General features: G+C 45.7%; 2 protein-coding genes and 1 pseudogene across 7 annotated transcripts; 1 reads left to right on the plus strand and 2 right to left on the minus strand.

Annotated features, from left to right (window-relative positions):
• The first annotated feature begins 135 nt into the window (after positions 1 to 135).
• Positions 136 to 23,039, plus strand: CDK11B (cyclin dependent kinase 11B). Of its 5 annotated transcripts, XM_080921583.1 has the most exons (22): positions 136 to 947; positions 1,305 to 1,365; positions 1,564 to 1,687; positions 1,760 to 1,806; positions 2,777 to 2,892; positions 4,322 to 4,449; positions 5,048 to 5,186; positions 8,793 to 8,929; positions 13,481 to 13,603; positions 14,478 to 14,573; positions 14,658 to 14,822; positions 15,237 to 15,302; positions 15,952 to 16,127; positions 16,918 to 17,008; positions 20,753 to 20,874; positions 21,123 to 21,228; positions 21,518 to 21,639; positions 21,722 to 21,829; positions 21,922 to 22,038; positions 22,206 to 22,354; positions 22,543 to 22,732; positions 22,812 to 23,039. In XM_080921583.1, the coding sequence occupies exons 4-22, from the start codon at positions 1,798 to 1,800 to the stop codon at positions 22,902 to 22,904; spliced, it is 2,253 nt and encodes a 750-aa protein (XP_080777709.1). In that variant the 5' UTR covers positions 136 to 947; positions 1,305 to 1,365; positions 1,564 to 1,687; positions 1,760 to 1,797; the 3' UTR covers positions 22,905 to 23,039. The 5 variants fall into 5 exon arrangements, with proteins under 5 accessions (XP_080777709.1, XP_080777708.1, XP_080777707.1 ...); XM_080921585.1 differs by lacking the exon at positions 1,760 to 1,806 and having other exon boundaries at positions 929 to 947; positions 1,310 to 1,365; XM_080921582.1 differs by lacking the exon at positions 1,305 to 1,365 and having other exon boundaries at positions 1,564 to 1,806.
• On the minus strand, positions 9,844 to 10,456 carry LOC308424562 (mediator of RNA polymerase II transcription subunit 28-like; annotated as a pseudogene). Its single transcript has one exon. The product of its transcript is annotated as a mediator of RNA polymerase II transcription subunit 28-like (transcript).
• A 675-nt stretch (positions 23,040 to 23,714) lies between the features above and the next one.
• Positions 23,715 to 26,250, minus strand: MMP23B (matrix metallopeptidase 23B; the record flags this gene model as incomplete). Its single annotated transcript, XM_080921972.1, has 8 exons — positions 23,715 to 23,889; positions 24,001 to 24,127; positions 24,240 to 24,350; positions 24,432 to 24,596; positions 24,990 to 25,157; positions 25,225 to 25,364; positions 25,460 to 25,596; positions 26,098 to 26,250. 8 exons carry the CDS (start codon positions 26,248 to 26,250, stop codon positions 23,715 to 23,717), a joined length of 1,176 nt encoding a protein of 391 aa, XP_080778098.1.
• Positions 26,251 to 27,765: the final 1,515 nt, after the last annotated feature.

A 27,765-nucleotide genomic window follows, 5' to 3' on the forward strand; every position in this document is an offset into this window, starting at 1 on the left:
TCCCAGGTTTCAATGTGTGTGAAGACAAAATTACAATCCGGAGTCTTAATTAGCTTTGTGATTCAGCAATTAGAATGAAAACAAAGAATATATGGGACGGTGGTACACATCCCCTCGGAAGGAAAGAGACATTGAGGCCAGGTCCACTTACTGAACCCTTGTCTCAAAGCAAAACAATAACAAAAATCCCAACCACTCATAGGCCAAGCAGAAGATGTTTGTTCTAAAGATAGAAGGCTGAGGAAGCTGGATTCGTTTCAGTGTTTTGCTTTGTTTGTACAGGAGACTTCCTCATCACCAGATGTTAACTATAGCCTGTCTGGGAATTCGGCTTCCTGGGTAGGTTAGAAAGATAGCTTGTTTTTCCATTTGATGTCATGATCCTCTAAGGTGACTCCACTTGGAGGGCCCAGCAGTTATTAACCCAAACCAAGGGCCTCATGGAAGTCTGCCGGGTAGAAACAAATAAATATCTGGTTGTGGAAGGTCGAGTAGCCTAAGTAGCTTGTCGCGAGTGCAAAGGCTGTTATGTCTGCTGATTGCGCTACCGAGTGTCTGGAGGTAGTCCTGCTTGGCAACGCGGAGGTGGGAGGCATGGCCCAGAGGCTCCTTAGCAACAGTCTTGGCCTTCATCCAAAGATCCCCGGGCGCTTCGTCCCGAAACGTCATCTCTTAGAGACGTCCTAAGGCGGGGCCAGACGGTACTTTGCGTTTAGCCTCTCAGCCGTGCGTCATTAGTAGGAGCCAACTCAGGGAGTAAGGACACTTCCGGTGTGTTCAGGGTACTGTTGAGGGGGGAAAAGAGCATAGCACGCAGGCGGTTCGCAGTCGTCCCAAAACGTCATCAGCACGCTTCCGCGAAGGAAGTGACAACAATCCGGACGCGCGCTGAGCGCTAGTTCTTCCCAGACTCCAGGATCGGCTGCAGCGGCTGTAGCGGCACAGGGGTGAGTGGCGGCGAGGGGCCGGGGTGGGGTCGGTTGTGGGTTTACGGAGCTCTTGAAGAATCCCGGCTAGCGACACACTGCTGCCGCGACCAGTCTTGCTCCACAGAGCTGAGGGCAGTGGAGGCAGCAGGCCCTGGCGCTCTCGGAAGCCAGCCCCTGCTTCAGGTTTGCGTGACTGAACCCTCAAAAGTTGGACCCTGAGTCCGGTGTTTGACAGTACACCTTGATCTTACCTGTCACCCAGGCCTCCCCGCGTCCTGGAGCTTTCTCATACAACCTTTTGACACCTAAGGCAGAGTTTGTTGAGTTGCGAGGCACTGAAATAAGAGCTTTGACCTGGATGGTCTTTCATCCTAGAACAGTACCATTTCGTGGATGATGATGATGATGATTGCGTTATACGGAAAACTGAACTGAGGTAAACTGAGTTGCCCAAAACCTTACAGGAATGACAGAAACGACATTATATTAAGGCAGACTCCTTCCTACCTACCGGGACTTCCAAAACTTACTCTGAAACACTAATGATTAGACACTCAAGTGTTCAGAAAAGACAGAGCGACAAACCATAGCTTTCTGTGTCCCGAGGTTGCTTGAATTATTTTTCTTTTTGCAGTGTTTTAACTCAAATGGGTGATGAAAAGGACTCTTGGAAAGTGAAAACGTTAGATGAAATTCTCCAGGAAAAGAAACGAAGGAAAGAACAAGAGGAGAAAGCAGAGATAAAACGCTTAAAAAATGTAAGCTATGTGTTTTAAGTAAGTGATTTTCTTAAAGAAAATTTAATTTCTTTGCCCTCATTTTTCCATTAGAACAACGCTTCTTCGGTGAAGTTCTTTTGTACTTCCAAATGTCACAGGTGAGCCCAAAATCTATTCTAAAATTAACAAAAACATTCATATACTCAGTTGACATTGAAGGTAGATTAATAACACACTGAAGCTGTATCTAAAGGAGAATATCTCATTAAAAAAATAAAATGTTCTGAACCTAAAATCACTAGTGCCACCAGACTAATTTTTATCATTTCATTATTAGTATACTGATAATACCATTTACCAAGCATTTTTAATAGAGTGGGAACTTTCCTTGCAATTTAAACAAGTGCTTTGTAATTACCTTGGTTTGGATGAGGACATGCGTTAGGTGACTGGATAAGAAACATTGACATACGTACTTGTTGTTGATTCATGTATGGTGTATTTCCTGTGTAAAAATCCAACTAAGGTCTTAATTCTGGCTCAGAAAAGCTACGGTTCCTGGCACAGAGTCTCATGTTTCTTTTCACGTACAGTGTTTTAAACTTTCTGTTCACAGGTTTCAGGTTACCACAAAAAAAAAAAAATCACATGTGTTTGAACAAAAGTTATATTTTGTAAAGTCTCTATTCAAAAAATGTATATTTAGAGTTGGTTAGCAAACTTTAGCTATCATTAAAGCTATGTTTCCCTGTACAACCTTTAATCCTAACACTCAAGAACTCAAGAGGCTGAGGCAGGCAGAGCTCTCGAGTTCAAAGACAGACAATATATGTTTTATACATATATGTGTACATTTATATGAATTTTGTGTGTATATATAGTGTATATATATTTAGGTATATATGTGTATACACATATATAATTCTAAATATATATGTGTGTGTATGTGTATATATAGTGAGATATGTACGTAGAGTAAGTAGTAACCTCAACATTTCAAAGACTGAGGCAGGTTTCTAGCTTAAAACCATCTTAAGCTACATAACAAATTATTTTTGAAGATAGAGAAAGCAGAAAGGTTATGGATAAGGAAAATGACTTAATGCTTTGTTTTTCTTTGTATCTTAGTCTGATGACCGGGATTCCAAAAGGGATTCCCTTGAGGAGGGGGAGCTGAGAGATCACCGAATGGAAATCACAATCAGGAACTCACCTTATAGAAGAGAAGATTCTATGGAAGACAGGTGAGAGAATTTAGTGAATGCATCCCAGTGCAGAATTGTAAACTACTCAAAACATGTTTTTGTTTTTGCAATTTGATTGGAGAGACAGACAGAGTGGGAGAGTGTGGTTGTTGTGAGAGGCCCAGTATGGGTCCTAAGTACTAAACTTGAAACATGTTTCAAGAAGAACAAATGTTCCTGACTACCCAGCCTTCTCTCTTATCCCCTAGCCTGCCTTTCATCAGTATTACTTGGAGAAGGTTTGGGGACTGGAGATGGGGCTTAGTGTTGTTTTTTTATCCTGTATTGCAAGTCTACAAGTTTGGTTCCCAAAGCCAATGGTCATAGTGATTCACAACCATCTTTAAGTTCAGTTCCAGAAAATCTGATCTCCCCCTCTGACCTCCCTGGGCACATTTAATATACATGCATATATGCAGAAAAACGTTTGTACACATAAATGAATTTATTAAAAAATAAATTTTTGTATGTTTGGCTTTTTATTTGAATCAGGGTCTCTATGTACTGCCTGTCCTGGAGCTCACTGTATAAGTCCTTGAACTCAGAAATCCACTTGCCTCTGCCTCAAAAGTGCTGGGATTTAAAGGAGTATGCCACCATGCCTGTCTATTTAAAGTTTGTATTTTGACCTGAAATTACTCTTATGTGAGGTTACTTTTGTGTAGAGTCAGTTATTATGAAGTCCAAATGAGCATGTATTCCTTTCTTTGTGATATCTTCAGTCAATCCAGCACCATTTAGATAATGTGCTTAAATGTTTATCCTGTATTACAAGTGTACAGTTTTCAAAATAGTACAAAGTTGAGTTCAGAGGGCACTGTCAGCAGGATTGATGTCTGAATGACTCTTTCAGTGTGGTGATGTCATTTGTTTTCTTCTCCCATCTTGTGAGATTACTAAGGGAAATACTTCTGAGAAGCTCAGAGTGTAAGTCCTTCCAGAATCTTGGTTTTAAAGAATTAGTTGAAGGTTCTGTTAAGTGACCTGTTTGTTTGTTTGTTTGAAGAGTTATTATATGTGAGTACACTGTCACTGTCTTCAGACACATCAGAAGAGGGTATCAGATCCCATACAGATGGTTGTGAGCCACCATGTGGTTGCTGGGATTTGAACTCAGGACCTCTGGAGGAGCAGACAGTGCTCTTAACTGCTGAGCCATCTCCAGCCCGACCTTTTATTTGTTAAAGTTCATAAAATCACAGGACTTTAGCAGCCTTAATGAAGTATAAATAACTAAATTAATTTCACATGATGAGTGACTTGGCATTTTACCTTGGTCATGAAACAATGGAGAACATGGATAAAGGAACATGGCCCCTCTCTATAGAAAACACACTGGCTTCTCACAGCTGTGTTGGGAACGATGCTTCTCTCTGAGTAGACGCTGGTTCTCTGCACTTGCTGTGATGGTATTGCTCTTCTCTTTCAGAGGAGAGGAGGATGATTCTCTGGCCATCAAACCACCCCAGCAGATGTCTCGGAAAGAAAAGGCTCATCACAGAAAAGATGAGAAACGAAAAGAGAAACGTCGACATCGTAGCCATTCAGCAGAGGGAGGTATGAGAGACTTTGCTTTTTCAGTGGTCGTCACAGCTGTTTGTGTCATCTGTCGTGATCTGCCTTTTCCAGTTGTATCTAAAAGTGAAAATGAATGGAATTTTAGCTAAAAGTGTAGACTCATACTAGACTTTTTTGAATAACTGTTTGCTTTTTTTTCTGGTTAGTGTGGTTTTATAACATGGCATAGAAATCCACTGAAAAGGAGTAGTTTTAAGTTCTGAAAATAATATATCATGTTATAAAATTAAGAAAGGTGGAAAACAGGGTTGGACAGACAATTCAGTGGTTGAGAGTGGGTACTGCTCTTGTAGAGCACTTATGTCAGACATCCTTCCTCCTCCAACAGCTCCAGCTCACACGTAATGCACTCAGACTCATTTTATGCAAGCACCTCTGTATGCTGCATGTAGGTGAGTCAGATGAGGATGTCAGATCCCTTGGAGCTGAGAGACAGGTGGTTGTGTGTGTTTAGAACCAAACATGGGTTCTGCGGAAGAACAGCAAGCACTCTTAACTCAAGATTCATCTCTAGTCCCATTCTTGGTATTAAGTTTTGAAAACTGAGTGTCTTTACACGATGCTCATATCTCATTAGGGAAACACGCCAGAGTAAAAGAGAAAGAAAGAGAACACGAACGCCGGAAACGCCATCGAGAGGAACAAGATAAAGCTAGAAGAGAGTGGGAAAGACAGAAGAGGAGGGAAATGGCAAGAGAACATTCCAGGAGAGAGAGGTGAGACCTGCTCATTAATGACCTTTAACAAAGGGACTGTGGTCACAGAGACACTTGGCTTAGTGACCAGATGAGGAAAGGATATTACAAGGGAATGCTGAGGATCTGCGCTAGTGACTTTTTTCTTTGCTGTGACAAAACACCTTACACAAGGAAGGAGGGAGGGAAGGAAGGACACTGGCTCATTGTCCATCACGGCAGGGTGGCAGGAATATTAGGCAGCTAGGAATGTTAAATCACCAGTCAGGAAACAGACTAACAAATGCTGATAGTCATTTTTATTTCTCCTTCTTACTCATTCTGGGATCCAGTTCCATTGGTTGGTACCACATTAAGGTGGGTCCTTTCCCCTCAGAACAATCTAGAAATTCCTTTATTGTACCCTGGGTAATTTTAGGCCCCGTCAAGGTGACAGTATTAACTGACACAAGTCACCAGATCGGAATCCAGGCATTGAGGATGAAGAGTTGAGGCAGATGTAAAGCACAGTGAGAAGACGTGTTCTGTGAATAACTAGCCCTGTGGCACTAGGGAGTGAGGCAAGTTGTTTTGTAAGAACATGGAGTCTCACACCTTTTCAGTGGTGGGTTATTTTTAAACTGTGGTACAGTAAGGCAAAAGCTGGGTATGTAGACACCTTAAATCCCAACACTAAAGAGACAGAGGCAGGCAGTTCTCTTTGAATTTGAGGCCAACCTGATCTACATACAAATTCTGAGCCTATCATGGCTACAAAGTGAGACATTGTCTTTTTTTTTTTTTTTTTAAAAAAAAAAAAGAAAGCAGCAGCATCCTAGAAGTCACTCAAGTTTATAGTCTGAATCCTGTCATAGTTGGTGCTTGATGGAGGCAGATGTGGATGTTTGCTTTAGTTTCCTTTCCTGTACAATAAAATACTCTGACAAAACAAGAAAAGGGAGGAAGGACTGATTTGTTCTATGATTTCAGGTTAGCATTCATCATTGCAGGGCAGTTTTTGCCTGGAGATTGAAGCAGCTAGACATATCACATCCACGGTCTAGCAGAGAGGTGGTGCATGTGCATTAGTGCTCGGTTCACTTTCTCCCTCTTAAGATTCTTTTATTAAAAAAACTTCTATTTTATAATCATATGCATACATGCTTGTGCATGTGAGTGCAGGTGGCCTGTCCTTTAGAGCTGGACTTACAGGTGGTTGTAAGCTGCCTGATGTGGAGGAACGCTCTGCAAGAGGAGTGAGTATTCTGAGCACTGACCCATCTCTCTAGCCTCACGTCCTCCACCCTTATATGGTTAAAAATCCTCTCCAGAGGGAATGGCTCCACCCAGAATAGGTGCATCTTCTTACCTCACCCATCATAGTCATGGTAAAGCCTGGCAGTGTTGGCGCACACCTTCCATCCCTGCACTCAGGAAGCAGAGCCATGCTGGTCTACAGATCGAGTTCCAGGACAGCCTAGACTACATAGAGAAGTTGTTGCTTCTTACTGAAGCACTTCTTGTCCTTAGCAGGCAATCTGAGGCCTTTAGGGGCCGGATATAAATTCATAGCGTGTGGAATGTCTGTGCCTACCATTCCTTTTCTAGAGACTGAGGGTGCCTTGTCTAGTGAGGGGAGCTTGGCAGGTGAATTTTGAGTGTCTATGTAGTTTTTTGTAAGGTAAAATAGAAGAAAGCATATAGACAGATTTCTATATAAGACTAAGCAAAGACTACCTGTCTTCTCCCCCAAACTAGCTTTAAAGCTTGCTATAATTGAGAAAAGCCACCAAAGTATTTGTACTTTGGAGACCCAGTAGCGTATAGACTGAGAATTGAGGGTGAGAGCAGTAGAAATTGACCTATAGGAGGATCAGAAGTTCAAAGTCATCCTTTGCAATGTGAAAGTTTGAAGCCAGCCTAAGATACAAGAGACCCTCTTTCAAAAAGCAGAGGGGGTGACAGGGATGGAGAGATGGTTCAGCAGTTAAGATACCGTCTTGCAGAAGACTGGGTTTCAATTCCCAGCTCCCACATGGTACCTCACAACTGCCTTTGCCTGAAATCCAAAGGGATCTGATATCCTCTCTGATCTCCACAGGCACCAGTCATGTACATGACACACATCTATGTGTACATAACAATTGTACACACAACACTAACTTAAAGAAGATTATATTGATTACACAGATGTCCTGACATGTCCAGGGAACTTGCCTTGGAGAGATCTTCTAGGGCTTATCTAAATCATCAGATGATACTTAATACAGTAGTGGGAGCTGTCCTCTTTGGAGAAGCGAAAGCAGAGTTGGCCTATGTGGGGCAGCTTTCATGGTACCACGTGTACCTTCTGTAACAGGAGTCTTAGGAGCAGAGAAAAGCAGAAGTATAAGTTCTAAGTAGTGGCTGAGCGCTTCTCAGGTTTGCTTTCAAATCCGGACATCCATATCCAAATAACTCAGTGATCTCCAAGGGTAAACAGAGTTGCCAGAGAGATCTGCACTTCCTGTCAGGATGGTGGCAGGGGGCTAGGTGGTGAATGTACATGTCAGCAGTAGAGCAGGTAGATCTTTATGAGTTTGAGACCAGCCTGATCTACATGAGTTCCAGGCCAGCCTCAGCTATATTGTAAGACCCTGTCTCGCCCTCCCTTTTCCCAAGTAGTAAAAATAGCCAGGCCTTGTAGTCCATCCTTGTATTCCAGCTTCTAGGAACTTAGACAGAAAGGTTACTAAAAGTTTAAGGCCAGTCCAGGAGACATAGTAAAACCCTAGCAAACAAAAATTTAAATTAAAAATACCACAAGTTTAACATCTGGTGTTTTTATTTAAAATCAAAGAATAATTAAAACATAAAACTTTAGAAACAACCTTTTGTCTAGGCATAGGACTATGAAAAGTGACTTTAGCCACTTAATCATGTTTCAGTACCTAGTTTTCTGATGCTTTTTTTGTAAGCAGCTGGTCCTCTGCTCTCCCCATCAGGTTCAAGCTTACACTTACACTACACTGTCTCAAGCTAGGGCAGGAAGTGGCTCAAGGTCCATCTGCCCAGAATCCGGTGAAGGAATATGTCAACCCCCAGGTCTTGGGGCCATAACCACCTCCTTACTTTCCCAGGAATCCTCCCTACCTCCTTTGTAGTAGCTCTCATTTATATATGACTTATGTGCTGGATCTAACCTGATTCTCTTGTACACATGGGAACCTCCATACTGTGTTTTTCTAGAGTCATTAGTAGAAGCCATAGAACCAGTGTTTGGAATCTGAAATGATCGCCTCTTCTTGGACTTTGCTTTCTGCTGTGGCTTGTCTGGATGGCTTGATGATATGTGCTTTCCATACCTGAGAAGCCATTTATGGGTTTACAGTGTACAGATACACTACATGAGTTGAACAGAGAACCTGGCCTAAGAAACTTCTGTCAGCCAGGGCTGGTGCTTGCCTTTAGTTGCAGCACTTGGGGAGCAGAGGCAGACAGATCTCTGGGCTTGTGGCTAGCCTGGTCTACAGAGCAATTTCCAGGACAGCCAGGGCTACACAGAGAAACTCTTGTCTCACCTCTCCCTGCCCCCTTTCCCCCCTTCAAAAAAGAAACTTCTTTGGGGTGGGAACATGATGACCTGGTATGGTTTTTTTTTTTTTTCAGGGACCGCCTGGAGCAGTTAGAAAGGAAGAGAGAACGGGAGCGAAAATTGAGGGAGCAACAGAAGGAACAGCGGGAACAAAAGGAACGGGAACGGAGGGCAGAGGAGCGTCGCAAAGAGAGAGAAGCACGTAGAGAAGGTAGGCAGGAGGGACTGTCTTTCTATGGGGTCTTTCCTTGGGCTTATTTGAGGGGATTGATTGGTGTGCCGTAGATTTCACATGCATAGCTCACCCTGACAAGTGCCCTTGATGTGACAGCCTTGACTGGGCTTTGGGAAAGATACCCTGAAGGGAGGCAGAAACAGGCAATTCTTGGCTCCTATGCTTGCTTTATTAAACCCCCTTCCCCTCCTTTTACATTTTAAGGCAATATATGTACATTATTCATTTTACTCTTTTAACAAAGATTGACTTATTTTTATTCTGTGCTTCTGAGTGTTTTGCTTGCATATATGTCTTTAACATGTATATGCATTGGTGTCCTTGGAAGTATGAGAAGGATGTCAGATCCCTTGGGACTGGAGCTACAGACTGTGTGAGCCTCTCTGTAGGTGTCAGAACTCACACTGTGTCAGACTTTCCTTTTGAAGGCTGGCTAATAGGACAGGCTTACTTTTGTCATTTTGCTGTTAATATAATATATAATGCCATTATATATTATATCCAGCATACATCTTGTCCTTTATTTTTGCTTTATTGTTATTGTATTACTGATCTCTCTCTCTCTGTTTTAATTTTATTTCTTTCTGTTTTATGTGTATGAGTGTTTTATCTACATGTACATCTGCGCAGCACTGTATGCCTGGTACCCTAGGAGGTGGTTAGCCTCCACGGGCATACTGGGAATTAAACCTATCATTTGCAAGAACAAGCAGTCTTAAACTGAGCCCAGCTTTCTAGCTCACTTTTTTTTTTTTTTTTTTAAAAGCAAAGATACAGGCATTTTATAAAGTATTCAGGAATTTAGAGTACTAAAGGACCTGAGGGAGGGAAACATAGGTTCAAGGCCCGTCCGGGCTTCATACTGGAACCCTACCTTATAAATAGGGACATAAACTAATACCAACTCATTATCCAAGAGTCCTTCCAATATGCCAGGTCTGTAAGGGAAGGTGTCTGCCAGAGTGCTTAGGGCTGCTTCAGAGGCGCAGGGATGTTGGCAGATGCCTGCTCCAGGTAGGCCAAGGAGCCGTGTGGCGTGTCAGCTGGCTTCCTGTGCTGCACACTGACATCCTCCAGCACCTGCTGCCAATGCCTCAGCTTCGTCAGGTGCTTCTGGACCAGCGCATCCTTCTGCTGCAATTCACTCCTTAGTTCTGAGACGTCCTCTTTGATAACTTGATCTGGTTTCTGGATAGACAACTGCAACCTTTTTTGTAAGAAAAAACATTCTGTCTGTCTTGCAATGTCCAAAAACTTCTGGATACACTGATCAACACCAGTTCGAATTTCTTCCTGGTCAGTCCCATTGACGTAATCTTGACTCACAAGGGAAGCAAATCAAGCCTCGAATGATGACTCCAACTCGTCCACCAAAGTGCTGTTAGGTGGTCTCGGAGCCCCAGGGGCTGCTTGCAGAAGCGACGCCTGGCCTGGGAGGCCGAGCGGCAGCTGAGGAGGTCCGGGAGACTGCCCAGCGATCATCCCTCCCAGGGATGCCGCCATGTCTGCAATGGCGGGCCTCACTTTTTTTTCTTAAGCCAAATATTTGAATTCATTTTTCATTTTCTTTTGTGTTTATTCTCTATCTGGTTTTCGTTTGTTTGTATGGTTACAGATGGGATATATGCAACATTCTAAGGTTATGACAGATTTTACTTGATACTAGTTTAGTTTCACATCAGTAACTTACAAGTTCTGTTGCTTTTATCTCTCTGAAGCCATTTTAAGTAGGTCCTGTCATAAACATGCATCTTTGTATGTTGTGTATTTAAACAAATACCCTTAAAAATGCATTAGCCTAACAAAGACTTACAAACATTGTTACCTTATACTACTAGAGAGCAGTTCTATTGTATTGTGTTTCCTGCATTTTGAGTTCATCCTTCTTGGAGTATGTTGAGCAGAATGAATTAATTAATATTAATCATGTCTTGTGGAAAATATGAGTTTCAGTAGTTAGCTTTTCTAGGTGTAATTTCTGTTATTCTCTAATCCTTATTGAACTCAGTAATCTCAGGCTGGGCTATTGGTGTCCCCAGGTCCTTTCTGCTCTTGGGACTGTTCTTCAGTGGCTTTGCTTCCTGTGTCTTAGGTTCCATAGTTTTCATGGCTATGCATCTCAGTTTACTGAATCTGTCTTCTGCCTATTCAGACCTGCTGTGGGATCCCTACAAAGGATTGGGAATCTTTTAGAAGGCCTATCTTTTCTTTTCTTTTCTTTTCTTTTTTTTTTTTTTTTTTTGAGCCAGGGTCTCAAATTAGTCCAGATGGCCTAGAACTTAGTGGTGTCCCTGTGTGGCAGTGAACTCTCAACACTCATTCTTCCTCAGGCTGCCGTGTCCTGCGATCATGGTATACCAACTGTGCTTCCTGCTTGTTTATTGGCTTTTTCATGTTTGTGGTATCATTTCCTTGATTTTTGCCGCATTTCTAGTTCTTTGAGCATCTTTATGATAGTTGTCTTAAGGTCTGTTTCCATGAAAGCATTTTCAGAGGAAGCTGATTTATGGGGCCCTGCTCACAGCACTGGTGGAAGAGTAGGACTGTACCCTCCAGGCCTCTGTGGGCTAAGTGAGGCCCAGGTTTAGGAGTCCACTTTCCTTCTGTGGCCCAGACTGTAATCAACCTGGCCTTCTTCTCACCTCAGGTTTGCGGCAGGTAGGTCCCTTGCCAGAGAGGGCAGCATGTGCACCATGCATGGTACCACCTTGTGGACATCAAACACACACTTTTTCTGAGGTCACATGTAGGCTGGCAACTTTCTCTTCCATTTCTCTGAGGCCATTTCTATCGGTCATCTTCAGACTTGTCTTTGTTGGCATCTCTGAATCACACCTACATTGGAGTGGTTAGTTTTTTTTCCTTTGACTGGGGTAAACATTGCTGCTTCTTTGAATGTCTTGTGGATATGGGTTTTGTTGTTTGTTTGTGTTTTGAGAGTAGGTCTATACATAGCCCTGGCTGTTCTGCAACTCATTATGTAGACCAGACTTGCCTCCAACTCAAAGAGATCCACCTGCCTCCACTTCCCAAGTGCTAGGAGTAAAGTTGACTTTTGATTGGTTGTTTGATTGGTTGGTGTCTTAGTCAGGGTTACTATTGCTCTGTTAAAACACCATGACCAAAGCTTCATGGGAGGAAAGGGTTTGTTTAGGTTACACTTCCACATCACAGTTCAGCATCAGAAGAAGTTAGGGCAGGAATTCAAACAGATCAGGAACCTGGAGACAGGAAGTGATACAGTGGCCATGAAGGAATACTATGTTACGGCTTGCTTAGTCTGCTTTCTTACAGCATCCAAGACCACCAGTCCACCATCCACAATGGGTTGAGGCCTAAATAAGAAAATGTGCTCTACAGGCTTGCTTACAGCCTCATCTATGGAATCATTTTCTAATTGAGATTCCTCAAATGACTAGCTTGTGTCTAGTTGACATAAAACTACCCAGCACAGTGGGTTGGTTGGTTGTGGGGTTTTTCTTGTCGCTTGTTTGTTTGGTTTTGGTTCTTTGTTTTTGAGGTTTTGTTTCATTTTGGTTTGTTCTTTGAGACAGGGTCTCTCTCTCTCTGTAACCCTACCCATCCAAGAACTGACTATGCACACCAGCCTGGCCTGCCTCTGCCTCTCTGCCTCATGTGCTGGGATTAAAGGCATGTGCCACCATGCTGAATCTTGTTTGTTTATTTTACTTACATATTTGTCATGGCTCTGAGATCAGACTCCTCCTCAAGGCTTGATGTGACTATGTTGTGAGCATTGGTATTGTCTGTACTGACAGTTGGCTTGGCACATCCTCTAAGACATAAAATCTAAGTCTGTCTTTCTTTGGAATATGCAGTGATTTTCTAGCTTCTTGAGTGCATACAATTGCTTTAATGTCTATGTCTTAAATATCTAGCTTCTAAAAGAGGAAAAGAAAGACCAGAAGTAGACATAAGTGCCCTGGCCCTTATGTTTTCTCTAAAGGACACCCTAACCAGAGGGGTGCAGTCTCAACATCCTGGGTACTTTATCCCCTCTGGGACTGCACACAGCATTGAGAGCATATGTATTTGATGAATGGGGACAAGTCCTTGTTTGCAAACTTCCTTGGAAACCAGAATAACTGATTGCCCAGGAGATGGGAGTGGGCAACTTCTGCTATGCTAACAGCTAAATTGACCAGAATTGACCAGTTGTTATTGACCCTCCCCTGGAACTTGGAAGACCCTCAACTGATTCCAGAGTTCCACACTAATTGGGTAACACAGGCCAAGTTGTTATTGAAGTGCTGTCTGGCATTTCTTGCTCTACCCTCTTCCCAGAACTCTTTCTCGCCTTGGCCTGTTACCAGTGAAGATCATTTTAGAAGGTCCCCTGCTGAGCTGATAACCTCCAGCTTAGAGCTTTTCCCAACTGAGTTTTGGCTTGTGATGTTGAAGCTGTTAATGCCATAGGTCTGTGTATAGGTCTGTAGCACTCATGGCATGGAGCCATGTCGGGAACACTACTTGAAGCAACATCTCCGCTCTGTTCTGTGTGTATAGTCTCTGCACATCACCGAACCATGAGGGAGGACTACAGTGATAAGGGGAAGGTTGGCCACTGGAGCCGCAGCCCTCTGAGGCCACCAAGAGAGCGCTTTGAGCTGGGAGACAACCGGAAGCCAGGTGAGTCCAGGCAAGCATGAACTGTCTTTCCTGGGAGATGCCTAAACATAAAATTTTGCCCTTTTTTGTAATTATGATATATAAAAGTTCCATAATGTAACCATTATTCTGTATAGTATGCTAATCTTAAAAGTTTATTTTTAAAATGTGAGGGGCAAACAAAACAATTTATAAAATTAAGGAGACTTTGCCAAGCAACTTATTTTTTACAATAAAATCATGTGTTAGTGAGCCAGCAAGATGGCTCATCAGGTTAAAGCTCTTGCTAAATGGGATGGCCTCATTTTGGTGCCTGGGATCCACATGATGGAAGGAGAAAACTGACTTCCACATGTTCCCAATAGGGCATGTGTTTCTCAACTTAGATGCTCATTGCTGGTTTTTTTGGAAGTTGTTCTTCCAATTAAAATATGCATGGATGAATTGTTTCTGTAAATAGTGAATTTAATCATTGTGTAAACTGCATGTAACTTTTGGGTAATTCTGTCTTGTTTATTTAAAAACATGTTCCCATGGTTGAGAGTATTGTACCTGCCCAGTGTTTGATCCTGAACACCACAATTAAAATAAGACAAAACAAACAAAAAAATCCCAGTCTTTAGGAGGATCAGAAGTCAGTGTCATTTTCTGCTATATAGCAAGCTTTAGGCCAGCTATATTTAAAAAAAAGAAAAGAAAGAAAGAGAGAGAGAGAGAGAGAGAGAGAGAGAAAGAAAATCCAATACCTTCTTCCAACCTCAGCAAGCACCAGGCATATATCACATACATGCAGGCAAACACTCATAAAGTAAAAATAAATAAAATAGTTTTAGAAAGAAACTGCAGTTGTTAAAACATCTGTCCAAATTCTCCTGTGTTTTGTTTATTTTACAAGTAAAAGAAGAGAAGGTGGAAGAAAGAGACCTGCTGTCAGACCTTCAGGACATCAGTGACAGTGAGAGGAAGACCAGCTCAGCTGAGTCTTCATCAGGTACTGGGCCACCTGGCTGAGGCCTTGCCGCTGTCAGAGGACAGCCGAGATTTGCTTCTGAACTGTGACTTTTGTATTCTGTAGCCGAATCAGGCTCAGGTTCTGAGGAGGAGGAAGAAGAGGAAGAGGAGGAAGAAGAGGAAGAAGGGAGCACCAGTGAAGAATCAGAGGAAGAGGAGGAAGAGGAAGAAGAGGAAGAAGAAGAGGAGACTGGGAGCAACTCAGAGGAAGCCTCAGAACAGTCTGCAGGTAAGGAGCTGGCAGGTAGTAATGGATTACAGTGATATAAAAGTATTTAATGTTTACTGTGTAGAGCTTAGGTACTACTGAAAAATAATTTAAGATCTAATAAAAGCACATACCCAAATAAACTTGCATTATTCTGTGATACTTGCACTGACTCCAAAATTGGGGCTGGCAGTGTGCTTCAGTAGTAAAGTGCTTGCCACTTGCCTGGTGTGTGTGAGGACCTAGGTTCAATTCCTAATACCACCAGGAAAGCAAAGAGACTCCTCCTACCACAAATTGATAGGTAAGAACTCTTGCTCTTATCCACACCTCTTGCTAACTCTTTAGAGCAGCCTGAGGCAGGGTACGCTGGGAGTTCCAAAGCCAGCTCTCAGCTGCATACTGATCTGAGCACACACCTGTCTTCTTTTGCAGAAGAAGTCAGTGATGAAGAAATGAGTGAAGATGAAGACAGAGAAAACGAGAACCACATCTTGGTTGGTAAGAACCTCTTTGTGGTTCCTCTGCCCCTGTATAGTAAAGCTCCGAGCGAGGCAGTATATGTTCCTCTTAACCACAAACCACTACAGCATGTAATGACCCCATACATTTAAGATACTCCCTGGGAACTGTAGTAGAGAACTGCTGTCTTGACAGTGTTGAGAGCAGCGGTGGTGATGTGAGAAATGCTGTGATTTCCAGAGGACACACCATTGCTCACTCTGCAGCCTGTGCCCACTATGGCTGGTGTTATTTGGCAGAAAACAGCTTTATTTGGACGGCACTCCTCCCTGTGATGGAGATGTTAAGGGAGCTTATAGTTTAATTCTTAGAAGAAATGAAATTGTATTAGAGAGCGTTTTCTGGGTTTTTTTTTTTTTTTTGACACAGGCACTCTTATAAGATGGCAGACCTGGCCTGGCCTCAAGTAGCTAACAAGGTTGTGGCCTGGTGGATGTGAGTTATGGGCCTACCCACTTCATGTAACATCTAGATGCCCTTATAAGTACTTGTTTCCCAAGGAAAGGCCCTAAACTGGCTTCTTCCATGGGAAACACAGGGCATACCGCTTCCAACACAGCCCCAGAGCAGGAGGAGGCTAAGTTGTACTTACTTTCTCCTGCTCTATAATTCGATTTAACTTCTAAAGTTCCAGAGTCACGATTTGACCGAGATTCTGGGGACAGTGAAGAAGGGGAAGAAGAAGTTGGCGAGGGGACTCCACAGAGCAGTGCCCCTACTGAAGGAGACTACGTGCCTGACTCTCCAGCTCTGTCACCTATTGAGCTAAAACAAGAACTGCCCAAGTACCTACCAGCCCTGCAGGTAAGACTCTTCCCCATTCATCCTGAGGCTGGTACAGTGCATTGACAATCTACAGGTTAAGTAGGCACTATAGAACAAATTCATGCTGTTGTTGGTGCTGTTGGCTCTCCTGCAGTGTTGACATTCTCCATACAGTGATCTGGCTAGTTATGGCACCAGCCTCTCATGACCTTAACCATGGTCCTGGCAGCACTGTTGAGCTGACTGTTGCCAACTATGTGTTGTTGCTTTTGCCTTAGCTTGATTCCTAGATATTGCAAGGGATTCAGTGTAAGTGCATAGGACTACAAACTTCTAATTGTTTAGGAAATTGCCAGTGAGTGTGCAACACTGCCCTGAGGATGTAGAGGACGTGGTCATCCTGGGTAGTGTAGCACCTTTCTGAACTCTGGTCACTTGCCCTCCAGTCAGTTAGTGCTTCCAGATAGTTGAGTCTGGCCAGAGACCACACAGAGTAGTGGTACCCCAGTCCATGGTATGCATGGAAGGTTGTCACTAGGGGCAGGCAGGCCACACCCCCTCTAGGTTGCCATAGATCACGAGACAGAGGATACAGTTGTAAAAGAGATAGTTCGTGCCAGGTTATGTCACAGGAAAGTGGTGGGTGGTCTCAGATGAAACAGAATTTAAGTTGGCTCTGTCCCTGCACTCAGGTGCATGCTCTGTTCTTCTTGGGCCACTTAGGCTAGTTAGTTCTCCAGTACAGCTGCCCGCCCTGTGCAGTATACAGAGAAAGCCTGTTAGGCTATCAGATATGGTGTTGAGGCCTCTTACCCTACTTCCTCCACAGGGATGCCGGAGTGTAGAGGAGTTTCAGTGTCTGAACAGGATTGAGGAAGGCACCTATGGGGTGGTCTACAGAGCAAAGGACAAGAAAACAGGTAGGTAGTCTACTAAGAGAGTATTAGGGGCAAGGTACTGTCAGCAGGAAGCTCCCTGGGACAAGGAGTCATTCCTGAGTGAAAAGAGTTTGTTGTTCCTGCACTAGTACAAGGTCAACCCTGGGAGTTCTGACAAGCAGTGAGCCTCCCTTGGTCTTTGTGCAGACCCTGGAAGGAAAGTTGAGTGTTCTGCCCCTAGCAGTTGGCCTATGGTCTCTACCTATGCACTGTCAGCACATAGTTATTAAATGTGGATTCACATTTGCATGGTCCATTGGATATTTGGAAGCAACCCTACCCTTCGGTGCCAGTTCTCAGGCCACACTATGCCCATATACCTAGCACCAGATCTTAACTCAGACGATGCAAACCTGAGCCTCTTGGTATCTTCAGAAACCAGAGGTCAGCCCAACTCTGATTCTGCTGTTCACTGTGACAGCAGATGGCAAAGCTCCAGAGGTAAGGGGTACGGCCAGGGAAATGGTAAAAGGTGCCATTACAGAACCAGAAGTTTCCTTTTATGACACTCAACCACTGTGTTAAACTACTTGCCCAGGCTTCTCTTGTTCTTTAGCCAAAAGTCAGGGAAGCAAAGTGATTTTCTTGCTCTTTTTTAACTTGGTTTTTTTTTTTTTTTTCTTCTTCTTCTTCTTCTTCTTCTTCTTTTTTTGGGTACAGGGTCTTGCTGTGTAGCCCTAGCTGGCTTGGAACTCCCTATGTAGAATAGGAAGGCCTTGAACTCACAGAGCTCCCTGTCTCCCAAATGGTGGGATTAGAGGTGTATACCACCATGTCTGGCTTATCTTATTATTTTTGAGACAAGGTCTCTGAGTACTGGAGGTTAACCTAGAACTTACTACATTGACCAGGCTGGTTTTGAACTTGCACTCTTCTTGAGCACCAGAATTATGGGTTATGTGCCGGCACACCCAGCCACATTAGAGTTTTCAGTTTATGTTTTCTCTGGTACTTTTTTTTTAAACATGATTTTTTAAAATTATGTATATATGGGGAGGAGGGGTTTTATGTGCTCATGAGTACAGATGCCCATAGAAGACAGAAGATCTTATTGGAGTCTCTAGAGCTATAATTTGCTGGGAGCCTGCCCTGTGCTGAGTCCTCTCTGGAAGTTAGCTACAGGGTGTAAAAATTGCTTAGTATTAATAATATTTGCTCTTTGAGTCTTAGTCATACAAGGTTGATAGTTTCAGAGGAATTACAACCTTTTTACTTAATGGCTGGGGGTTAGGTACATGATTTATTGCTAGCACTTCCTTTTCTAGTCAAGTAGCCAGAAGCCCTTCACTGGTGGGGCAGTTGACTTTTTGTGAACCAGAGAGGAAGGAAATGAAAATAATTAAGATCCTTTACACAAGCAAATATGCACCAGCCCACGTGCATTCATATACTCACTCTCTTCCAGGGCCCAACCATCTGTTTCAATCAACTTAATTTTTCATGCATGCTTACATAGATACACACATACAGACATACATATATACATTTGGATGGATGGATGGATGGATGGATGGATGGATGGATGGATGGATGGATGGATGGGTGGGTGGGTAGGTAGGTAGGTGGATGGATAGGGCAGAACTCTCCAAGCCCCCACAGCACAGCACACCATCTTTATTGCTTTTTTTCTGGCCTTTTTATAGACAAAAGTTTTGGTTTTTGTTTTTTTTTAAGATTTATTTAATGTATATGAGTACACTGTCACTGTCTTCCGACACACCAGAAGAAGGCAGCAGATCCTATTAGAGATGGTTGTGAGCCACCATGTGATTGCTGGGAATTGAACTCAGGGCCTCTGGAAGAGCAGTCAGTGCTCTTAACCACTGAGCCGTCTTTCCAGTCCTGAACAAAAGTTCTTTAGAAAATTACCTCATAAATAAAAATGTTATACAAAATGAGAGTTACAGAATGTTGAAAGTAAGTTCAAAAGCAGTGTTTCATTCTGTATGTTAATTATAAGTTCAAAGCAACATTTCTGTGTCCTTTTCAGAGTGCACACCTGCGGCTTCATCCTTGGACCTGAATGTTTTTCCTTGAACACAAATTTGTCCCAAGCCTATTTCTTTTTTTAGTGTAATTATGAAAGCTCATTGTATTTCTTGTTATGCAGCCTTTACTTTTATGAGGAGTGGGCACATTGTATTCTTTTTTTCTAAGTTTATTACATCTTTCTAACTAAAACCATCTCTTAAAACTTTCTTCCTAACATCAAATCAGAAATTCTATAAAGCCTCATTAATTCATCTAAACAGCATTAATTAGTTAAAGTTCATCTTTATGTTGATCTGTAGGAAATGTGATCAATAGGATAGGCTAATGTCTAGAGATTATTATATTAATTTAATAATAACAGGAAAGGCATATCAGTTGCAAAAAGCAATCCTAAAATGGTCTCTTTGGGACCTTGCCTCATAAAGCTCACCCATCTCAGACCATGCAAACACTGAGCCATCCTATAGGACTCCTGACAGTAACTGTGAGCCGTTCAGCAAAACAAAACTGTGATGCTGAGAAACAAAACTCAAGCCATCTGAAAGAGCAGCCAATACTCCTAACTGCTGAACCATTTCTCTAGCTTCTATACATGATTTTTAAAATTTATTCTCTTGACAATTTTATACATCTATTTTTTCTTCTTCCTCTTCCTCCTCCTTATCTAATCTAGCATGAGTCAGTGCTGCCAGCACATGCCTGGGTGTGAGTCCATCCACAACTTACCTAGATGCTGTCAACTGCCAATAGCTCCTCAGCTAGGGATAGGATCTCATGAGCCTCTTCCACATCCATGTTGAAATGTTGACTAACTCTGTCTTGTGTGGGTAGCCACAGCTTCTGAGAATTCATGAGAGCCACCACCATGTTGTGTGGCCACTAATGCTAGCACTCAGAAGGCAGAGGCAGGTGAATCTCTGAGTCTGAGGCCAGCCTGGTCTAGAGTGAATTCCAGGGTGGCTATGGTTACATAAAGAAATCCTGTTAAAAGAGTGGAGATAGTGGACTCCCTACCTTGTTTTTCATATCAGTGGAAATGCTTTTTTTTTTTTTTTTTTTTTAATTATTTTATGTGCACAGGTGAGTGTTTTAATTTCTGTTCCTGAGTCCATTTATGTAATTTATAACATTGTAATTTATTGATTCACATATATTGAACCATCCCTGACACTGGAAGAGAAACGATTTAATCATGATTATCATTGATGTGCTCCTGAATTCAGTTCACATTGATATGGTTTAGGTTTTTTTGGGTTGTTTTTTTTGCTTCTGTGTTTTGATGTTGTTGTTGTTTGTTTTGTTTTGTTTTTTGTTTTAAACAGGCTTTTTCTGTGTAGCCCTTACTCTAGTGGAATTCTATGACCAGGCTGACCTTGAACTCAGATCTTCCTACTTCTGTCTCCCAAATGCAGAGATTAAAAGCATTTACCATGGGCTGGAAAGATGGCTCAGTGGTTAAGAGCACTGACTGTTCTTCCAGAGACCCTGAGTTCACTTCCCAGCAACCACATCACAACCATCCGTAATGAGATCTGACACCCATTTATGCTGTTTCTGAAGACAGTGTACTCATATAAATAAATAAACATTTAAAAAATTAAAAAAAAAAAAACATTTACCACTACAGCTGGCTATTTTGATTTTTGAGATATTGCTCCATATTTTAGCCCAAGCTAGCTTCAAGTGGCAATCCTCCTGCCTCAGCTTGCCTAGCTTACACAATTTTCTTTACAGATGAAATAGTGGCTCTGAAGCGGTTAAAGATGGAGAAAGAGAAGGAAGGTTTCCCAATCACATCACTGAGGGAAATCAACACCATCCTCAAGGCCCAGCACCCGAATATCGTCACTGTCAGAGTAAGTTCCAGCCTCCACATTTGACATGCCCTGCCTCAGTGGAAGTTTATCCCCTGAAGGGACAAGGAAAAGGGTTTCATGATACCCTAGGGTCAGGTGATAGCACTTCCAAAGACATCAGCTTCCCAAGATGTTTTAGTAGTTCTTTGCTGCCCACAGCATGTGTCTTCAATTTCAGATTTCCAAGAAATCTATTTTCTAGGGTGGGGCTGGAGGTAGAAGCCATCCATGTTCCTGTTAATTCTTAGGAAATTGTTGTGGGAAGCAACATGGACAAGATCTACATTGTGATGAACTATGTGGAACATGACCTCAAGAGCTTAATGGAGACCATGAAGCAGCCCTTCCTGCCAGGTATGGCTGCATGCCTCCCCAGACAAGAGTGCTGTCCAGTCATGAAATAATGGCAGGGCATTCTCTTGGGCACATTGTGAGGGATCTCTGAGCAAAGGTAGGAATAGCACCCTAGTGAGCCCTGTCTGTATAAGTGCCCTAGTGAGTTTAGAGCCACCCAGGGCTCCAAGTGTTACTGGAATGAACTTACTCCAGAAATTTAGTTGCTGCTGGGTTACCAAATAACCCTGGGCTCCAGGGCCCTTTTGCAGAGGTGTTGAGACTCTGTGTGATCTCATCACTCTCACAGGAGAGGTGAAGACTCTGATGATTCAGCTGCTGAGTGGGGTGAAGCACCTTCATGACAATTGGATCCTACACCGTGACCTCAAGACCTCAAACCTTCTGCTGAGCCATGCTGGCATTCTCAAGGTAAGCCCCTGTCCTTTCCTACCTTGTGCCTGGGAAAACAGTTTGCAGTCTGGTATGACAGACCACCCCATCCTTGTTACAGGTGGGCGACTTCGGGCTGGCTCGGGAGTATGGTTCACCCCTGAAGGCCTACACTCCAGTTGTTGTAACCCTGTGGTATCGTGCTCCAGAACTGCTGCTTGGTGCTAAGGTGAGTCTGAAGAGGGGCTTGGCTCATTTGAACCTGTAGCTGACACTGATGTGGGTCTGCATGCATCTGGACCGTTTCTTCTGGACTCTTAGGAATACTCCACAGCTGTGGACATGTGGTCAGTGGGCTGCATATTCGGAGAACTGCTGACACAGAAACCTCTGTTCCCTGGGAAGTCAGAGATTGATCAGATTAACAAGGTTTTCAAGGTGAGTGTTGGAGCGCTCATCTTAGGAATGGCTTGCAGCATGGATGCAGAACTGGGATTCAGGGTTGGGTACCCCAGGCACAATGTGGTCCTTTGGTAGTCTCTCTGAAAGTGACACACACACATGGGTCCCATACAGGGTGTGTCTAATCCAGACCTCCTGTTTAGGATTTGGGTACTCCCAGTGAGAAAATCTGGCCTGGCTATAATGACCTCCCAGCCGTCAAGAAGATGACCTTCAGCGAGTATCCCTATAACAACCTCCGCAAACGATTTGGGGCTTTGTTATCAGATCAAGGATTTGATCTCATGAACAAGTAAGTCTTAGGGCAGCACAGTCTGCAGCTACTGGGCTCTAGGCTGACTCCCTTGAAGAATGGCCCTGGGGCCTGGAAGCCCCAGAATACCAAGTCTTAGGGGATGCTAAGGCTCAGTGGTGCTCAGCTTGTGCTGGGCATACATGCCCTGACACAGCTAATGCCCCTGCCCTGTGGCCTTGATTTAGGTTTCTGACGTACTTCCCTGGGAGGAGGGTCAGCGCGGAAGATGGCCTCAAGCATGAGTATTTCCGAGAGACTCCCCTCCCCATTGACTCATCCATGTTCCCCACGTGGCCTGCCAAGAGTGAGCAGCAGAGGGTGAAGCGAGGCACCAGTCCACGGCCTCCTGAGGGCGGCCTGGGCTACAGCCAGCTGGTGAGGAGCATGACTGATAGGGTGTCCCATTTGGGGTCAGGGTGGGGACAGTTCTTATGATGGCCACCTTCCTTCACAGGGTGATGATGACCTGAAGGAGACGGGTTTCCACCTCACCACCACCAACCAAGGAGCCTCAGCCGCTGGCCCTGGCTTCAGCCTCAAGTTCTGAGGTCAGCTGAATGGACTTGGCCTGACTAGATGGTGACACCAGATCTGCTGAGTCAGGACAGCCTTGTTGTTTTTCCATGTTGTTGTTTGTTTGGGGGCAGGTTGTAAATTTGTAGAATTAAACGAATCTTTTCCTCTGGAAGGAAAGAGGTGTCTATCTTGCCAAGTGAAAAAGGGTGGGTGTCTATAGGTGTCAAAGTAGATGCCCACACACACAGTGGAACCTGGTGTTGAGTAGTGTGCTTGCCAGTCTTGGAGGCAGTCCCTGGAGTATCTAAGTAACACTGTCCATGCAGACCTTGGCCCTCAGAATTAGGTATGTGACAACTTCAGCCACAGTGGATACAGGAGGCTATTAGATGTCCTAAGTGGTAGTAATCTGTTCTTGGAGGAAGGCATGTCCTTTTTTTTTCCAGCATGATGGCTCCCAACTGAACCCTGAGTATTCCTGAGGTATGGAAAGCTACCATCCTAGACTTGGGTGAGCTCTTTCCTCCTCTATCTGCCTAAGCTGGTCCTCAGCCTCCGTCCCCTAGTCACACTGAATTGGTTCATCCACCCTTCTCTCCACACACCCCAGGTGATGCTGCTGACTCTTAGGCTTAAAGTGACCCCACTGCCTCTGCCTTGGCAAACCTCCTTCTTGCCTTGTGGACTATGTCCTCACCACAAAGGTCTTTGCAGAAGTAGAGGAATACTGACTCCAGGCTTCCCACATCTATTTGGCCTTCCCTCTTCCCATGAAACAACACAGCAATCAGAGAGAAAGTGCTTTATCTGCTGGCTTCCAGCACAGAGGCTGTGAGCAGGCTCAGCTCCTCACTCGGACCCTCCAGGAGTAGGTAGTGAGAACACGCTGGTGCTGGCGTACCACACATGTGTAGGTGCCTTCGTTGACTGCGTTGGCAATGATGCTCAGCTGTGCTTCACCCAGCGCCAGATAGCCAGGGTAGGAGAACTCCAGGGGTTCTTGGTCCTTGTACCAGCTGCAGAGGTTAGGTACCTGCATGCCTGCCCTGCCCGTGCCAAGGGCCCCAGGATATATGTACCAAGGGTATCCCAGGGAGCCCCAAGCCTGCCCAGCGCTGGCTACTCACTATACTTTGCCTTTCTTGTGTAGGATCTTCTGTCCACAGTGGAAGGTCATGTTCCTACCCTCTCTCACCAACCTCGTTTTCGTTCTGGTGGGCGATGTGGTGGTGGCCACCGTGGGAAATGGGAATTCTACTCAGTGGAAAATTAAAACGTCAGTGCTAGTCCCCATCAAACCAGGCCCAAGATGGAGAGAGACTTGAGCTCAAGAGACCCACACCAACCCCATTTGAGCCTCAGTCACCATAACAGAAGTCACAGCTTCTGGGACAGAGCCTCTTCATGAGCCTCTGGCGGATATCACAAAATCCCTTTCGTGCCCAGGATGTACACACAAAAATCCGGTCCAGGCAGCCTAACAGGAGAGCAACCTGGCTTAGAGCTTGCCCAGAGCCCCACAGTCCATCCGCCCACCCACCTGCCCACCTGTGCCCACCATAGAGTCGGTGTAATCCCCACAGCTCATCCTGAGACAGCGCCTTCCAGCCTCGCAATGTGGCGTTGAAATGCATGAGTGCCTGATCTTGCTGTGAGTGCATCAGTCCCAGTGCATGGCCAATCTCATGGGCTGCCACGTGCACCAGGTCTGTGAGCCAAACACCTGTGGGCCAGCGACTTAGCAGGGAGCCCTCAGCCCTTTCACTCCCAGTCCTGCTCCAGGAGACCCAGCACTGATGCTGGCGCTCAGCTGCAAGCCACCCTTAACCCACAGCCAAGGAAGATAAGCATGTTTCCCCAGCCTAGGCTGTGAGCTTGGCCTTCAGGAATGCAATTCCAACTCCCTCTTCTGTGGCATGTGGGGGAGGGGGGAGGCGGGGACGACGACTCAGGCCTGTGAGAGCCAGAGTTCCTCTTCCTTGATTGCTTGACCCTAAAAGCAGCCACCCAAATACTCAGCCCCAGGAAATCCTTCCTGCCTCAATCCCCTCTGTAGCCCAACACAAAGGAGAGAATGACACCCCCAACAGGAGGCCTGACCAAGGAGTTAGGTCACCTTTCTTCCAGCTGTAGCGCGTGGGGCCCAAGACCCAGTACTCGCTGTCATCAAAGTGGATGCCACCGTGAGGTGGGAAGAAAGCATGGGCCAGTTCACCCGTGGGACCATCAAAGCAGTGGTGCAGAGCAGAGACCAAACAGTCGGTGTGGTTGACTGGGTAAAAACCTGGGAAAACAAGGCTCCAATTATACCTGTGAAGCTGGGTGTGGTCAGGGGCACTTAAGTTACCCACCTATCTTGAGGTCACTGGGACGTTCAGGGGCCACCTCGCGGAAGCTGAATGGGGAAACATCACTCCACATTCGAAAGGCAGCAGCCAGACCCCGCCGCGTCTCTTCTGGGCTTAAAAGATTCCGGGGAAAGGAGAGAATCCTGCGGTGAGAGAACGGTGGTAATATGTTAGAGTCAATGTTGGTGGCAGTGTGAGTCATGGCCTGACCTACCCTCCTCGCCGGTCCAGGTAGCACCTGTATGTGAGGTTGAAGTGGTCCCAGCGCAGCCTGGCCGGCGTCAGTGTGTAGCGGCGTCTTCGGGTTACCAGCATGGTCAGTAGGCTGGGTACCTGGGCAGTGGCGCCGCCCACATCTGGCGCATCCACATTTCCCTTCACGGGAAGAAAGTAGATGTGAGGAGGCCAGAGGAAGAGTCTCTAGTACCCAACTTTGTTGTTGAAAGCGGGCTTTTAGGCAACTGTGGACGAACCCTCCGTTAGGTTTTGGGGTTTCTTTGCTTTGTCTGCCCTTAATGAGTTGTTTTTGTCCGCACGGGGGGGGGGGGGGGTTGTAAAGAGCGGGTGGGAGCTGAGCCAGCCACGGCGGCGCATCTCTGAACACAGAGGCAGGTGGTCTACAGAAGCCAGCCTGGTTTACACAGAGACACCTTGTCTCAAAAACCGAAAAATAAAAATACCCATTGGGAATGGGCAGAGTTGGAGGAGATGGATGCTGTCTCCCACCTCCAGCAACTACTGGATACACTGACTCGAAGATGCTTGGAACCAAAGACTCATGTGCAATCCCACAAACCCCCTCACACGTGGATCCACTGATAACACCCTCAGATGCTGACCTGCTCCTCGCACCTCCTAGCCCTTTAGTCCACTCACCTGAGCTGCACTCCAGACGGTCTCTGTCGGCGGCCCTAGCCACTCCAGCAACGCCAGCGCGGAGAGAAGGCACAACCCGCTCAGGACAGCCCCCAACCAGCGGCCCTGTACAGCGCCAGACGCCTCAGAACGGAGACAGGCCCGGCAGCCCATGGCAGACTTGCAGTCGGGTTAGGGCCACAAGGGGCCGTGCGACGTAGGGACCTGGATCGCAGAGCTGGGGCGGAGTGGGAAGGGGGTGGGCGGCGGACGGCTCGAGTTACAGCTCTATAGTGGGGTGAGGACCCGGCGGCGCTGGCTCAAGTTGTGAACCAGCTCGCCTGTCTGGAACGGTCCGTGTCCCCCAGTAGGATTCCAGGAACCAGGCTGCAGGGTCGGCGGCAGAGGCCAGAACACAGCTGGCGGTGTCAGGGGTCTATCAGAATGCGAGGCGCCGGGGCTCAGATTTGGGGTAGGGGCATCAGTTGCTCTCCGCGCCCACTTGGGGCTGAATAACCTTTGGCTTTTCCCCTCAACCCTCTGGACCCACAATGAAATTCCGGAGGGAAGCCCCGGTTCTGGTCCTCAGTGACTGAGTGTAGGGAGCATAGCCGCCAGAGGGGAGCGCGGAGCGAGGGGACGTGGCAATGAGAGACAGCTAAGTGGCTGAGCGGGCAGAGGGGAGAGTTTGCGGTAGGAAAGGTGCCTCAGGAAAGACAAGCAGGAGACCAGTGGGAGTCCTTAGGACATCTGCTTTAACCAGAGGGTGCTTTCATTGGACGAGTGCGGCGGGAAGTTTGGGGAGGGCGCCAGGGTCTGAAATTCCTGCCCAGCCTCTGAGGAGAGGGTTAAGAGAACTGAGTCAGGAGCTGAGTGTGGTGGTCTGGCACGGTGGGGCTAGGGGGCAAGGAGCTATCGTCCAAGGCCTGAAAGCTAGATGGCTGTACTGGGTGGGTACCGAATGAACGCGGCATGGCAACCGAAACGATGCACAGCTGCGATGACTGTGGGTGGGTGAGACAGTGAGAGCAGGCGTAGGAGCCAGGGCTGAGGGAGGAAGGCTCCTAGCCAGACTTCTCCCTCCCAGTCTTCCATGTCAGATGTGGACCCTAGGTGACTGCATCAATGTACCGGCCAGCAGAGTCAGAGCCAAGCAGCTGGAGTGCCTGTGGCCCGGAGCTGCGCTGAAAGTTCTTGAAAAGGGTCGGCCATCTGCCCCCTCCCTTTGCTACTAAGTATTTGTTCCAAAATTGAACGCGGTCTTGTTTCTTCCCTCTACCCCAGCTCAACTGTCAAGAGCTCGGCGGCCTCCAATTCACTCCCTCCTAACCAGGACCCTCTCTAGTCGGCTTCTAGAAGGCCAAAACCTTCACAGTTCAAGTCCTGTCCCAGAGGGGCGGAGGGAGTAGCAGGCAAGGGTGAAGCACAGAGTGGGGTGGGCTCCCTATAAGGAAGACAGAAGAGCCGCTGGAGCCTTTCGGAGTTCCTAGATGCTCTCCTGTCAAACCGCAGCCAGAGCACTTAATGGCGGGCTGAATCCACAACCAGAGATGTTTCTGACCTACAGGCAGTCTGGAGCCGGATGCCGGGCGTGGGGTGGGGCTTGGAGGGTTAGGGTGGGGCTTGTGGGGGGGTTGGGGTGGGGTGCAGTGAGGATCTCTGGGGCCTGCCCAACACCCCTAGGCAAGG

This window comes from Micromys minutus (assembly GCF_963924665.1).
Source record: "Micromys minutus genome assembly, chromosome: 9".
Classification (NCBI taxonomy): Eukaryota; Metazoa; Chordata; class Mammalia; order Rodentia; family Muridae; genus Micromys; species Micromys minutus.

Coding starts and splice junctions, on each gene's coding strand:
- CDK11B (XM_080921581.1), top strand. CDS start 1,577: ATGGGTGATGAAAAGGACTCTTGGAAAGTGAAAACGTTAGATGAAATT. Junction 8,930..13,480: donor GAGAGAAGCACGTAGAGAAG/GTAGGCAGGAGG, acceptor CTGTGTGTATAG/TCTCTGCACATCACCGAACC. Junction 21,830..21,921: donor AACTGCTGCTTGGTGCTAAG/GTGAGTCTGAAG, acceptor CTGGACTCTTAG/GAATACTCCACAGCTGTGGA.